Source organism: Myripristis murdjan, chromosome 23, assembly GCF_902150065.1.
Source record: "Myripristis murdjan chromosome 23, fMyrMur1.1, whole genome shotgun sequence".
Taxonomy (NCBI): Eukaryota; Metazoa; Chordata; class Actinopteri; order Holocentriformes; family Holocentridae; genus Myripristis; species Myripristis murdjan.
Genome location: NC_044002.1, coordinates 24,914,900 through 24,930,656, shown reverse-complemented (window position 1 = coordinate 24,930,656; position 15,757 = coordinate 24,914,900). Strand labels below are relative to the sequence as shown.

The window sequence follows — 15,757 nt, the reverse complement described above, 5'->3', positions numbered from 1 at the left end:
TCCATCAGATTGCCAGATGGAAAAGCGTGATTCATCACTCCAGAGAACGCGTCTCCACTGCTCTAGAGGCCAGTGGCGGCGTGCTTTACACCATTGCATCCGACGCTTTGCATTGCACTTGGTGATGTGTGGCTTGGCTGCAGCTGCTCGGCCATGGAAACCCATTCCATGAAGCTCTCTGCGTACTGTACTTGGGCTAATCTGAAGGTCACATGAAGTTTGTAGCTCTGTAGCAATTGACTGTGCAGAAAGTCGGCGACCTCTTTGCACTATGCGCTTCAGCATCCGCTGACCCCTCTCCGTCACTTTACGTGGCCTACCACTTCGTGGCTGAGTTGCTGTTGTTCCCAAACGCTTCCATTTTGTTATAATAGAGCTGACAGTTGACTGTGGAATATTTAGGAGCGAGGAAATTTCACGACTGGATTTGTTGCACAGGTGGCATCCTATGACAGTTCCACGCTGGAATTCACTGAGCTCCTGAGAGCGGCCCATTCTTTCACAAATGTCTTGTTTCACAGTCTGCATGCCTGAGTGCTTGATTTTATACACCTGTGGCCAGGCCAAGTGATTAGGACACCTGATTCTGATCATTTGAATGGGTGAGCGAATACTTTTGGTAATATAGTGTATGTGCAGCAGTGTTTCCCTGCGTGGCCGCTCAGCCGGACAAACAGCAGCGTGTTCACAGCGGAGGAACACTGCAGTGTCAACATTTGGCCACCAGGTGGCACTGTTGTATGTCCTCTGTGATGCGTCCCAACCGGGAAATCAACACCAGTGGAAACAGACACAGCGAAATAAACTGGATACAAATGCAGCAACAACAACATAAAGAAGCACTGAAAAGAGCTTCAACGTCTCTCTCTCTCTCTCTCTCTCTCTCTCTCTCTCTCTCTCTCTCTCTCTCTCTCTCTCTCTCTCTCTCTCTCTCTCTCTCTCTCTCTCTCTCTCTCTCTCTCTCTCTCTCTCTCTCTCTCTCTCTTTCACTTTTATTTCGATGTGATCAAACTGCGCACCGCTCCGAGCCCGGCGGACTACTTTCCTCAAGCTGTGGCGGCAGATTACCGACAACATGGAAAGGTACTGTAACCGACATTTAACATTTTACACTTTACTGTAATCGCTGCTGTCGACTGGTGTGACTGTAATAAGACAATAAAATGGAGTAAACCTGCTTTCCATTTCTGATTAGAGGTTTGATGATATGTGTGCAGCCTGCAGGCCCACACTGTTTCTGCTCAAAACGCTAAAATTTATCAAACGGCTTTTTTACACTTTTAATGAGACGTTTTCAAACGTGTTGTAACCAGAGCAGGAAGGCTGCTGCTCAGGTCACTGCAGGTCATGTGAAGTTCATCACTAAACACCTGACTCCTTTGACTCTTGATATTTGGTCTCTTATGTGGAACAAGGAAGTGTTGATGAGGAAGTTTTTCTATGGAGGCTGTTTGTTCATATTTATTCAAGTCGAGGCCTGTTTCAGAACTGTTTCAGGCTAACAGGCTTAAATCATCATAAACATCACTTTTCTTCATGTTTCATGAAATCAGTCCTGCTCATGGTCATCGATTGCTGTACTGTGTATTGTGTGGTCTCTGGCTGCTGAGCGCCCTCTGGTGGTTCATTAGATTTACAGCTGCTTGAGGCCCAGCAGCTTCACAGCTTGTTGACTGTCACACACCTTTCCTTCAGTCCATCAGCACAGAGCCCAGCTCACACCTCATTCACTTACATTACATTTGCTTGGATTCAGTCTGTGTCCCTATATGTGGAAATGTAACTGATTAAAAAGTAATCAGATGAAAAATAAAATTAACCAGCTTCTGTGGCTGGTTCACTAAAAGTTAATTTCTCAGCGTGGTGGTCTTCCTCTCTGTCTGCCAGGATCCAGCAGGAGAAACCAGACAGCTGTGTGAGAGACCCGTCTAAGAAAGCTGGAATCAGTTTTAAAGATGAAAAGAACTCCTCTGACACTGAGTAAGTTGCCTGATATTTAAATATATAGTTGACATTTAATGTTTTTCCCATGACCTTGTCCCCTTGCGCCACCAGCAGGCCCAGCAAGACATCTGCATTAGAAATAAAGGGCCCGTTTCTCCATAGAGGGTTTGCTGAGCACCGTACTCTGTTTCAGGCCTGTCCTGTTTAAAAATCATGCAGTGACACATTCACACCCAGGAGTTCAGTGCAACCAGACTTTTGTTAATCAGCCTCTGGGAGTTTCACAGTAAAAGCACAATGTTTGACATCTGAACACATCCACTCTTCACTGAATTTCCAAAATATTCTTTGGATTTGAGCTCGTAACCTTATGTTCAAAATACAGTTTCTCTAATTTGGACCCCACTGCCCCTCTTTAGTTAATATTTTGTTTCAAGCAGGATCAATCAGGAGAGACCAGACTCCCCTGAACCCAGCTGTGTGTCCATGAAGAGTGACCGGTCTATGCATCGTCGTGTTAATTTCAAAGATGGACACCACTCCACTGAACAGAGGTAAGAATTTCAAACAGATGAGTTTGTTGTTTTCCAGCTGTACTGAAAAGAAGTGGGAAGTGATGATGAGACACAGATGATCTCTTGATGAAGTTTCTTCAGAGCAACAGCATTCACATTGAGGTTCACCTGCTACGGATTCATTTCTATGATTATTATGGGCTGTTGTGTGCTTTTTATGAGCTAAATATTGGTAAAACTGAGATGTCCTTAGATTGCTTCAGGCTTCTCAAGATTAAGAACTGCTGCTCTTCTTAAGATGATCTTTCATCTCAACCAGGATCAATCAGGAGAGCCTAGACTCCCCTGAACCCAGCTGTGTGTCCATGAAGAGTGACTGGTCTATGGATCTTCCTCTTGAGTTCAAAGATGGACACCACTCTACTGAACAGAGGTAAGAATTGAAAACAATTAGTGTGCCCCAGTATCTCAGCAGATAAGAGCTTGTAGCACTTGTTAAGGCCAAGTCCTGATGGCAGTGTCCTGGGTTTAAATCAGACCTTAGGCCATTTGCTCCATGTCATTCCCTCTGTCTCCCCCACATTTCCTGTCTCTCTCCACTGTGACTATCAAACAAAGCAGAAATAACAAAACAAACAAACAAACAAACAAAAAACTGTAAAAAAGAAACAGGTCAGAAACATGGTTACATAGCAGCTCACCATCCTCTGCAGTAGTTGTACCAGGACAGGACAGGTCTAAAGGAAAGGGGGGCGGGGTGATGATTTACATTAAAGACACCTTTCACTGGAATCAAATGAAGTGGTCATCTGGCAGTGACTTGCAGTGTGGTGGTTTAACTGTAACTCTTTCACCTCAAATGTTATTTGTTCTTGTTGTTTTGTGCCGCCCACCCTCTTCTAACAATGAATTTTATGAAAATGTGAAAAACATGCTAAAACTGTGAGATTTGAGGAAAGAAGTCATATTGACGGGTGATTTCAATATCAACTGGGAGGACAGGACAAACAGGAAGGCCCTCAAACAGACCACAGATATTTTTAATCTATCACAATTGATTGATGGGCCTACTAGAATAACCACCTCTTCTCAAACACAGATTGACTTGATCTTTAGTTACAGACCTGAAAGGATAGTGAAGACATTCAGTTCAATGCTGCACAGTGTTTTTCCTACATGTGTGAGAATCTCATTCCAGTGAATATCACTTTTCCCACTTTTAACATTAATATTACACAGAGCAAAGTACAAATGATTATAAGTTTACTGTACATGTACATCTTCAGAACCAGTTATAATGTTATCAGGTGAAAAATCACAAGTTGTTTCTGAGTTCAAATATCTGAGCATCCTCATTGACTCTAAGCTATCTTTCATGTCTCATGTAAAAATTTTGTCACAGGTTCATGTTTAACCCATTTAACTTCTGATGTACCAGAAATGCAGTGACCACTGATGCAGCCAAGTTGTACATTAATTCAATAATAATGTCACATCTCACCCACCGCTTAACATGTTTTGCAAAAGCTAAAGCACTTAAGCCACTTGAAACTTTGTACAAACAAACTCTCAAAGTTTTGGGTTGGAAGTCAAACAACTACAACCACTGCCACATTTTAAGAAAATACACAATTTTGAGTTGGGCTAATCTCAACAAGTATGCAAATCTCTGCCTTGTATTTCAAATCTTGCATAACATTGCTCATTCTCCGCTTCAAACATTTATCACAAAGAGGTTCAACCTGACGAGACTGTGTTGTACCTATTAGAAAATTTTTTTTAAAATTTTGTAATTTTAGGTTGCCTTTTACATCTCTGGCCAAATGACAGCAGATGAAAACTAGCCTCTCCGGCTGACTCTGACTCAGTTACAGTTTAACTGTTCATTAGTGTGTATTGTCCCTGAAAAATAAACCAATAAATAAAAAACATTTTGTTGTTATCCAGCTCTACTCAGCAGAAGTGTGAGGTCATGATGAGATACAGAACTGATCTGTCAGTTGAGCTCCTTCACCTCCAAGGATTAGTGTGGCATTTACAGTGTGTGTGTGTGTGTGTGTGTGTGTGTGTGTGTGCTCGACAGAGTCTACCAGCAGAGCTCAGAGCTTCCCAGTGGTCAGCCAGCCCCAGAGCATCAAACAGACCTGGACTCCATATTTAAGGTGTGTAAATGCACAGCAGCACCTTTTACTTCAGCTGTAAATTTGATGTAAAACAGCCATTCTGGTCATAACTTCTTGTCTCATTGGGCTTTCAGTCTCTGTAAGATGGATTTGAGGTTTGTGTTCTACAATTTTAAAAGGAAAGTCTAATTCATATTGTTTAGTTCCCTAAACTCCAGGTGTCTAGGGAACTAAAGGGGAGGTAGCACAAACACTTCAAAGTTTCAGATGTAAGAATCACCACTAAGAAGACAGTGAAGGTGACCATATATTCTAATTGCAGGTACAACAGTGTGGTGATAGTAGCTTTTTTCTTAAATTGTACAGTGCCCAGTGCTCAAAAAGCAACAGTTTTTATGATTTACAATATGTACATGTTGCAGACTCAACGAAATCAAGAGACTCAGTCTTTGGGTAAACAAAAGAAAATAAATGTAAAGGATCACAGGTGTTGCCAAATCAAAGAACAGAAAAAAAGATCTGACCTTCACTCAATCTTGAGTTAGTCCACCTACAAATGAAATAAAACAGAAAGCTAACTACTCTGTCCTCCACACATAAATACAGTGGATGGCAAACACTTCTTCCCTAGTGTCTCTTACAAAGAAAAAAAAAACTTGGCTGTGCAAATGTGCAGGGTACCCCAAACATACATAGTCCGTTCCCAAAACGACAACAAATAATAGAACAGGCTACTTTAAATACAAGGACCCAGACTAAACAAAGGTCTAGGCCTGAAGTAAGAAAGCTTTCAGCAAGTCAAACAAGGAGATGCAAAGACAGAGAGGGGGGACACAAGTGCAACAGTGGAGCTTATATAGTAGAGTGGGGTGTAGCTGACTGGAGGATGATGGAGGTCTGATGATGATTGACAAGGGTGGAGACCAACCATGAGAGGCCAGGAATGAGGAACAGAGATGAGCATGTAGTCTGAACTGATCATGAACAGCTGCTTCAGATTAACTTGTTGACCGCACAGAACCTGAGGAGGCAGATAGAGGAATAAAGAAAGACGAGGGGGAGGAAGACAAAACAAATCCAACGCAGGGTGTGCAGAGCGTTGGCACATAACAATATATTATTCTGTTCCAGATGCTGGAGGAGAACACTGTCACTCTTGTGAAGAACGAGCTGAAAAGGATCCAGAGGATTCTGAAGCCAGACGACCCAGAATGCTTAGGGAGGCAGGGAGAGAATGAGAAGGTGATGAACGATGAGGAGGAAGAGCAGAGGAGCAGCATCAGAGAGGCTTTTCTGCAGATCACACTGCACCTCCTGAGGAGAATGAAGCAGGAGGAGCTGGCTGAGCGTTTGCAGAGCAGTAAGAAACTACATGTTGGTAGACCAGAGAACAGGATATCTTGATAAAAAGTAATTCATGAACATGGGTCTAATGAGATCAGTTTTATAATTTGTGAGTTAGATGTAATAGAGCTGTAAATTTGAGTGTCGTCAGCATATTGTAACATCTGCTTATTGATGCACTTTTAATTTCCTTTTTCCATTCAGAAAGCTTTGCTGCAGTGTGCCAACGTAAACTCAAATCTAATCTGAAGCAGAAGTTTCAGTGTGTGTCTGAGGGGATTGCTAAAGCAGGAAACTCAACACTTCTGAACCAGATCTACACAGAGCTGTACATCACAGAGGGAGAGAGTCAAAAGGTCAATGATGAACATGAAGTCAGACAGATTGAAACAGCATCCAGGAAACCAACAGGAGCAGAAACACTGATAAAATCTGAAGACATCTTTAAACCTTTACCTGGAAGAGATCAGCCAATCAGAACACTGATGACAAAGGGAGTGGCTGGCATTGGGAAAACAGTCTTAACACAGAAGCTCACTCTGGACTGGGCTGAAGACAAAGCCAATGAGCACATAGAGTTCATATTTCCATTCACTTTCCGAGAGCTGAATCTGCTGAAAGGGAAAAAGTTCAGTTTGGTTGAACTTCTTCATCACTTCTTTACTGAGACCAAAGAAGCAGGAATCAGAAAGTTTGAGCACTTCCAGGTTGTGTTGATCTTTGACGGTCTGGATGAGTGTCGACTTCCTCTGGACTTCAAGAACAACCAGATCCTGACTGATGTTACAGAGTCCACCTCAGTGGATGTTCTGCTGACAAACCTCATCAAGGGGAAACTGCTTCCCTCTGCTCGCCTCTGGATAACCACACGACCTGCAGCAGCCAATCAGATCCCTCCTGAGTGTGTTGACATGGTGACAGAGGTGAGAGGCTTCACTGACCCACAGAAGGAGGAATACTTCAGGAAGAGATTCAGAGATGAGGAGCAGGCCAACAGAATCATCTCCCACATCAAGACGTCACGAAGCGTCCACATCATGTGCCATATCCCAGTCTTCTGCTGGATCACTGCTACAGTTCAGGAGGACGTGTTGAAAACCAGTCAGAGAGGACAGCTGCCCAAGACCCTGACTGAGATGTACATCCACTTCCAGCTTGTTCAGTCCAAACAAGGGAACATCAAGTATCACAGCAGAGCTGAGACAGATCCAGTCTGGACTAGAAAGACCAGGAAGATGATCCAGTCTCTAGGAAAACTGGCTTTTGAGCAGCTGGAGAAAGGCAACCTGATCTTCTATGAAGCAGACCTGGCAGAGTGTGGCACTGATATCAGAGCAGCCTCAGTGTACTCAGGAGTGTTCACACAGATCTTTAAAGAGGAGTGTGGGCTGTACCAGGACAAGGTTTTCTGCTTCGTCCATCTGAGCCTTCAGGAGTTTCTGGCTGCTCTTTATGTCTTTCTGAGCTTCACCAACTCTGGAGTCAATCTGCTGACAGAGGAACAATCAACTTCCTGGTGGTCTACAGTGTTTATCAAGAAATCTGAACTAAAATTCCTCCTCCAGAGTGCTGTGGACAGGGCCTTACAGAGTCCAAATGGACACCTGGATTTGTTCCTGCGCTTCCTCCTGGGTCTTTCAATGGAGACAAACCAGCGTCTCCTACGGGGCCTGCTGACACAGACAGGAAGTAGCTCACAGACCAATCAGGAAACAGTCCAGTACATCAAGGAGAAGATCAGAGAGAATCCGTCTCCAGAGAGAAGCATCAACCTGTTCTACTGTCTGAATGAGCTGAATGACAATTCTCTAGTGGAGGAGATCCAACAGCACCTGAGTTCAGGAAGTCTCTCCACAGACAGACTCTCTCCTGCTCAGTGGTCAGCTCTGGTCTTCATGTTGCTGTCATCAGAAGAAAAACTGGATGTGTTTGACCTGAAGAAGTACTCTGCTTCTGAGGAGGCTCTTATGAAACTGCTGCCAGTGGTTGAAGTCTCCAAAACATGTCTGTAAGTGTCTAGATAACTCTATAAAACAAATGTCAACATTTTCACAGAAAGCAAAATAGAAGCATTTCTAAAGTCATTGTTTATCTGACTTTGAGCCTCACAGCAGGAACGGTACCAATAACGCATTTTATCATCCTGAGAACACTGGCAGTGTTTTGCCTTTCTGTCACACAAACATAGAGACAAGCCAATACACACTTTTATCATTTGCAGAACAAAGTATGGTAGGTGAGGCCCCCGACATCTGCTTTTCTATTAAATTTCTGTCCAAGCAAATTCGAAATTGGAGAAAACATTTTTCTGTATCGTGTGACAGTTTCACAACAACATTCTGTATCAGCTGGTTGCAGTGCTTCATTGAAGCTACACTTATATTACGTGAATTATTCAAAGCTAAGATGCCATTATTTCATGACTACACTATCACACAAAATAGAGAATATCAATATATTTTGTTTATCATTTCATACACATTTCCCTGTAATCCAGCAAGACATATTTGATATCTTTAGGATTTCTGCTAGAATCTGAAATAAAGTTCTGTGGGTTTGAATAAGGCTTGGCTCAGCTGCTTGGGTACTGAGCAGGACTAAAACAGGAGCTAATTTTAGGCCCGTCATGATAACAAATTTTGCTGTGCAAATGCGTCAGAAATTATTTCGATAAGCGATAATACTTTGTAACATACAATGGAAATGGATGATCAAGTCTTATGATCAATACTTAGATAAATATTAAACAGTAGCAGAGAGGTATAGAGACTAACATTCCTTAACAGTCAACACTTCCAACACTTCCCTTTGCGTCTTGGCTTGTTTTTTTATTTATTTATTTATTTATTTTTTAAGTGGGAAAACTGTGCGGGCTGGTTGTGTTTTAGTTGCTCATCCCTCTTTTAGTTTGGATAGTTTTAAAACAAACGCAGCACAGTGGCTCATCCAGCTGACTAGGCTCCCCTCTCTCATTTGGCTTGAATCCAAAACATTCCCACACGGGGTTTTAGGCTGCGTTTGGTTTGGGAAGAAGTTCCATGTCACTCTCATCTTTTCTCTGCCTCGTCTCTACCTCAGGAGGATTGCACTCTGTGTGTGTGCATGTGTGTCTGGAACCCCCCACCCCCCACCAACACCACCACCCCTCCACACCCACACACCCCCAGAGACAAAGACAACAGTTGATGACAGGAGTGTTCCCTCTGTTCATTACGTTAATGAACCAATGAACGCTCTTGTTATCTGGTCGTTGTTGTAAAGGCCCTGCAATATCTGACATTTTTACAGTCGATTTTAACTTTCTTTTACTGGTCTGTTAATCCAGTGATGGTCTTCCAACAGACTATTTGTCACATCTGCTTTTAAAGTGATTGTTCGGATTCTTACCCTTACAGTCATATTTGCTGGTCCGTGTGGATGTAATGAGTTTGGTTTGGTCCATCAGTTCCTTCACTGTATTGAGCTTCACCTGGACTAGTCTTCTCCAGAATGAATAAAGTAAATATGAACCAGCAAACAAGGTGCTTTTGAGCAGCAAAGAGAAGCTGGAGAAATGTTTTGAAGGATGCTCAGCAACACGTTTGTTTGGGATTCATTATCGATGCTCTTTCCAGTCTCTTTGCTTCAAACTGGCAGAAATACTTTTTTTTTCGTGAGCTGCCACTGCATCACCACGCTCTGGTCCCATATTCAATCCCCAGCCTGGAGTGTTAAATAAAACCTGGCTGGCCTATCAAAACATCAGTCCCATTAAAGTATAATAATTGTGTTTTCATATCTGTTCATCTTCATCCAGACTGAGTGGCTGTAATCTGTCAGAGAGAAGCTGTGAGGCTCTGGCCTCAGTTCTCAGCTCCCAGTCCTCCAGTCTGAGAGAGCTGGACCTGAGCAACAACCACCTGCAGGATTCAGGAGTGAAGCGTCTCTCTGCTGGACTAGAGAGTCCAAACTGTAGACTGGAGACTCTCAGGTCAGTATCAGTGAGCATGTAAAGGGTGACCCTGCAAGTTCAACAACCAAATTTAAGAGACATTTTGTTAAAGCACCATACCAGTGATCTTAAATATTTGGTCCATTTTCTACAAATTCCCCACATATCACATTGCAGCTAACTATTTTACTAATCAAGTGGGGTTACTGAAGATTTCACAACATAAAATCAAAATCTTTTAATTTTCATATTTGACTTTAACATTTATCATTTTTTATTAATAAGAGCAAACAAAATCTTAACTAAAAAATAAACTAGGTCATCAGTTAATAGTAGGGTGACCACCTGTCCCGCGTAGCGCGTGCACGTACAGCATTTGAAGCCCATTTCACGCGTCCCGCAAACTGAGAACGTGTCCCGCATAATCAATGCTTGCTCTCAAAAAAAAAAAAAAAAAAAATGCGCGTTAGTTTTTCCTCCTGCACTGCTGTCTGTACATGCCGAGGTGTGTGTATGACTGAGGAGCACACACCCACCAGCGCTGTCTGAACCGTAGCGCGGCGAGAACAAAGTTAAAACAGCAGCGCACTGACATAGATTATTAACAAAGTGAAGAGTTGCCACTCCGCTCTATTTTCAATGGCTAAGAGCAGCACACTGGCTTAGCTTGTCTATTCAGAGAAGAGGTATCACTTCGGCTTATTTTTCAGTCTATGTTATCACATGCATACTACTGCTCATTCATTGGTAGCTGAATTGTTAGGTCTGTCTGATAAGCAATTTACATTTTTAAAACAATAATAATAATAATTTAACATATTGTTAAATTAATAAAAGCCAACATGATGCAGGTCAAAGACTAGAAAAAGACTACTGACTAAAACTAGACTAAAATACTTTGTAATTTAGTCGACTAAAACTAGACTAAAATACTTTGGATTTTCTTTGACTAAAATGCTAAGACTTTTCATCGACTAAAATATGACTAAACAAAAAATATGACTAAAACTAATAAGGGCATTTGACACAAGACTAAGACTAAAATTAAATTGAAAAATAGCCGACGAAATTAACACTGTTATAAGCTATTTAATTTTATTTATATTTTCCACTGCAATTTATTCACTTTAAATAAAAAGTAAATCTTAAGTAGAAGTTCATCTGTCAATTAATTGAAATGTTTAAAATATTATGAATATCTTTTATTTAGAAAAAAAAAACCACATTGAAAGCTAAGGGCTCATTAACAAAGGTGGCCTATTCATGAGCATACAGCAGCAATTACATATGTTAGGGGAACAGGGCAACAATAATATACCATGTAAAGTGGTATCTGCTAGAAATCGGTAAACTGGTATCGGTGAGTCTGCCCGCCAAGTGGGGGCGCCGCCACGCCGGGCAGTGTCCCACATTGTCCCTCAGAATCATACCCCTTGTCCCCCACTGGGCTTATTAGCAGGTGGTCACCCTAGTTAATAGTAACAGAAAATATGTGGCTATATTAAAGCTGAGATATTTTGCAAAATGTTGAGATTTCAGAGGTGAGTGCAGAGTGCAGATAAAGGCGTCAACAGGACATTTAATGAATGAATGTCTCAATGTCCAGCAGCCTGTATACAGAGACTGGACTTCTCTCATGTGGTTCATTGCAGCTGAAGTGTCTCATGTGACCAAAGTTTGACATTTTTACCTCAACAACATCCCACCTTCAAGTGAAGCTCAAACTTCTTCTATAGAAGCAGGGCCGAACAAAAAATATGATTCATATTTAAGTATAAGACCATAAGAAGACCATAAAATAATGTTTTCATATTTGTGCATCTTCATCCAGGCTGAGTGGCTGTAATCTGTCAGAGAGAAGCTGTGAGGCTCTGGCCTCAGTTCTCAGCTCCCAGTCCTCCAGTCTGAGAGAGCTGGACCTGAGCACCAACCACCTGCAGGATTCAGGAGTGAAGCGTCTCTCTGCTGGACTGGAGAGTCCAAACTGTAGACTGGAGACTCTCAGGTCAGTATCAGTGAGCATGTAAAGGGTGACCCTGCAAGTTCAACGACCAAATTTAAGAGACATTTTGTTAAAGCACCATACCAGTGATCTTAAATATTTGGTCCATTTTCTACAATTTACACACATTTCACATTGCAGCAAACTATTTTACAAGTCAAGTGGGGTTACTGAAGATTTCACAACATTTAATCAAACTCTTTAAATTTTGATATTTGGATTTTTGGTTGAAACTCTCATGTGGTACATTGCAGCTGAAGTGTCTAATGTGACCACAGTTTGACATTTTTATCTCAACATCATCCCACCTTCGAGTGAAGCTCAAACTTCTTCTATAGAAGCAGGGCCGAACAAAAAATATAATTGACATTCAAGTAAAAGACCATAAGAAGACCATAAAATAATGTTTTCATATCTGTGCATCTTCATCCAGGCTGAGTGGCTGTAATCTGTCAGAGAGAAGCTGTGAGGCTCTGGCCTCAGTTCTCAGCTCCCAGTCCTCCAGTCTGAGAGAGCTGGACCTGAGCAACAACCACCTGCAGGATTCAGGAGTGAAGCGTCTCTCTGCTGGACTGGAGAGTCCAAACTGTAGACTGGAGGCTCTCAGGTCAGATTATGATGTTTTGTGTTACAATCTGTTGCAAATTGAAAATAAAGTGCATGTTTCATTTTTCATTTTTATTTGTGGTCATTTTGTTTGTTTGAACATGTTGTGTGATTTAAACCCTTTATGATGGCAATATGTAAATCATATCTTTTCTGCTGTTAATTTAATGTTCTTACAGACGGTTTGCAGGGTTCCAGCGCTGCAAGCTTTATCTCTGAAACCAAATCAGGAGAGAAAATGATTAGAATTGATTCTTGTTAAACTGGATGTGAACAGCTGGTGTTGTAGCTGGATTTCATCCACAGTGGGCTCTGATTAAGGAGTGGACACAGAAACAGATAAGGGTTTTGCAAACTTTATCCAGACACTTGAAAAGAGGTACAAAGCATATAGATGTGGTATCTGAAATATAATCAGAAATAAATAACCATGTGTGGTTTGGTGAACTGTCTGATTTTATAACTAAATAAAACCTTGACGTACTCCACTATCACATTAATAGATCTGACAACATCACACATTTGGGAAGTAAAGATGATAAGTAGAGTTTCTCTCCTTTAAACCCAGCACTGCAATATCCATGAACCGTCAGTCACATAAGGTTAGCTACATTCACCTGGTCTACCTGACTGCATGTCCAGCCTGTATGCTAGCTTAACTGGCCATTAAAGGCAGAAACATGAACTTGCTGGACTCACATCATAAAATGATCTCCAACCTGTAACAACAAGAACGACACGCTCAGCGCAGCAGAAACAGCTAAAGGATGTGCTGCCATTCGTCACAAACACACATCAAGTGTCCTCACCCCTTTACCGCCTGCACTGGCAAAGCACACCATCACCATGTGGCACTGCAGTGACTCCACAGTCAGCAGCGCCCCCTGCTGGCCACACAGAGAGCAGTCATAAAGTTTCTGAGGGAATTCTGCACCAAAATGTTTTTGTGTGTTTTGTCAGGCTGAATCAGAGCGAGCTCACAGAGAGAAGCTGTGAGGCTCTGGCCTCAGTTCTCAGCTCCCAGTCCTCCAGTCTGAGAGAGCTGGACCTGAGCAACAACCACCTGCAGGATTCAGGAGTGAAGCGTCTCTCTGCTGGACTGGAGAGTCCAAACTGTAGACTGAAGGCTCTCAGGTCAGTGCTGATCAACCTGTCCAACATGAAAATTTAGTTCCTGATTTACATGAAGCTTCTACTGTCAATAAAGCTATTCAGCCTTTCACAGTAGCCATGATGCCAACATTTAGCACTGATTGAGGATATTTCATTATTTCCTCTAGTCACTGCCTCTGTTGTTAAGACATAAAAAACCAGAAAGGACTTACAGGAGCAGTTTCCTCCAGAGGGTTTTTCTTGGTTTGGGTACCACCTTTGACATATTTTGGGGTAATTTATACTGTTTTGAATGGGGATTTTTAATTTTGTTGTTCTTTTCCTGTGGTTTCCTGCTAGTTTCCTGCTAATTTCCTGCATGTTTTAGAGAGATATCAAGCTAATTTTGTCAAAGTGTTCATTTGAAAACGTAATGATGCTCATAGATCCTGGATCTAGAAAAGCCCAGAACTGTGTGGAGCTGGAGGAGAGACAGGGGAAGGATGCTGTTTCTCCTCTGACAAACAAAAAACTACAAATCTGAAGTTCAACTTGCTGCCTTGGACGTTTCATTTAAACCTTCATTTACCTCTGGACTAAAACTAACCTTCAGCCTGGAAATCAGATCATTTAAATCCAGATTAAGGTTAATCTAGAACTATTTCAGACTGGAGTTATTCCAGATTAAAAGGGCATTTTAGTCTGCGACTGGGCGTAATCCCCGTCTGGGAAACCGCTCTACAGTTGTGGATCAGAAATGAAATCAGTTCAAATGAAATTACAGCTCAGATCACTGGGCTAGTTTTACAAGCATTTGAGTTCATTTTCATATCTAATTTTAGAGCGTCAATGTGTGTGTGTGTGTGTGTGTGTGTGTGTGTGTGTCCAGGCTGTCAGGCTGTCTGCTCACACAGGAAGGCTGTGCTGCTCTGGCCTCAGCTCTGAGCTCCAACCCCTCCCATCTGAGAGAGCTGGACCTGAGCTACAATCATCCAGGAGCCTCAGGAGAGAAGCTGCTCTCTGCTGGACTGGAGGATCCAACCTGGAGCCTGGAGGCTCTCAGGTGTGGAGAGACACACACACTGTCTTCTAGAGGCCTGAGAGGCCTTTTCTCAGTCATGCTGAGAAGCTGAGTCATGTTTAATGTTGAAGGTTTCATGCTGGATATGAGTGATGTTTCCGCTAAAGTTTCTATGAGGAAAGTTATTAAATGCTCATGTTTCTATTGTAAAAATGCTCTTTGTTTATTCCTCCTCCAGTGTGGACCATGGTGGAGAGCAGATGTTGAAACCAGGCCTGAGGAAGTGTAAGTGTTTTTTTGCTCTTATTCCTAAAAACACAAAGCAGCAGACGTTTGGTCACATGATGTGAGTTTGACTCTTTATTCAATAATGCACACATTAAAAGAAGACAGGCTGAAAAATGTCTGCTCCATAGTTCAACAGTTTGCTCTTTCCACTGAAGTGAACATGCAGGATGACTTCTCTACTCAAACTGGGAACAAATGCATGAAGAGCACTAGTTTAGTTGGAGGCAAATCAAATTAAACATGAAGTATTTTTCTAATATAAACACCAACCAAATACAAGTTAGACTATTGTAGTAATACAGAATTATCTACACTTCTATAACAAAGATGTTAAATATGAATCATTTTCTCTGGAGATGGAAGTGCAGATGGGAAACCCTTCTGTAACCAGTAGGTGTCACTGATGAACTAAATGTAAAGAACAATAATAATAAAAGCAGCTGTAAGAATTTGGAGCAGTCTCTGAAAACCTCGGAGCGTCAGGAGCCTGAGTTGCATCACTATCATGAAATAGAGACACAGGACACGGATGTGGATTTTGAATGAATTCTGAATGGATATTAACCATAAACCACATGAATGCAATGTACAATGTGGCAATTACAGTTCACCAAAATAACCAAAACAACAAACCCTGTGCGCACAGTAAAGAAAATAATAAAGACCCGGGTCATTGTTGAATGCAGGGTTCAGACACATTTTTCAAGGTCAAATTCAAGCACTTTAAAGGGTCATTTTCAAATTTTTCCAGCACCTTAAAAATACATAAAATACATATCTACAGGAATACATATACTCATGATTACTTTTTTCACTTTTTATCACAATGATGTATATTGTATGATGGTATAAAAATCTAAAATTATGTTTCATAACAGCAGAAAGTTTAGA

General features: G+C 41.7%; 1 protein-coding gene across 1 annotated transcript in view; it reads left to right on the top strand.

The window, feature by feature from the left end:
• Nucleotides 1-1,011: 1,011 nt before the first annotated feature.
• The window catches only part of LOC115355360 (NACHT, LRR and PYD domains-containing protein 3-like), a 237,381-nt gene continuing 222,635 nt past the window's right edge, over nt 1,012-15,757 (top strand). The window contains exons 1-4 of the mRNA XM_030046130.1: nt 1,012-1,083; nt 1,888-1,980; nt 2,382-2,498; nt 2,779-2,892. Coding sequence (XP_029901990.1) covers nt 1,076-1,083; nt 1,888-1,980; nt 2,382-2,498; nt 2,779-2,892 — 332 coding nt within the window. The 5' untranslated portion in view covers nt 1,012-1,075. The remainder of the gene's footprint in view (nt 1,084-1,887; nt 1,981-2,381; nt 2,499-2,778; nt 2,893-15,757) is intronic.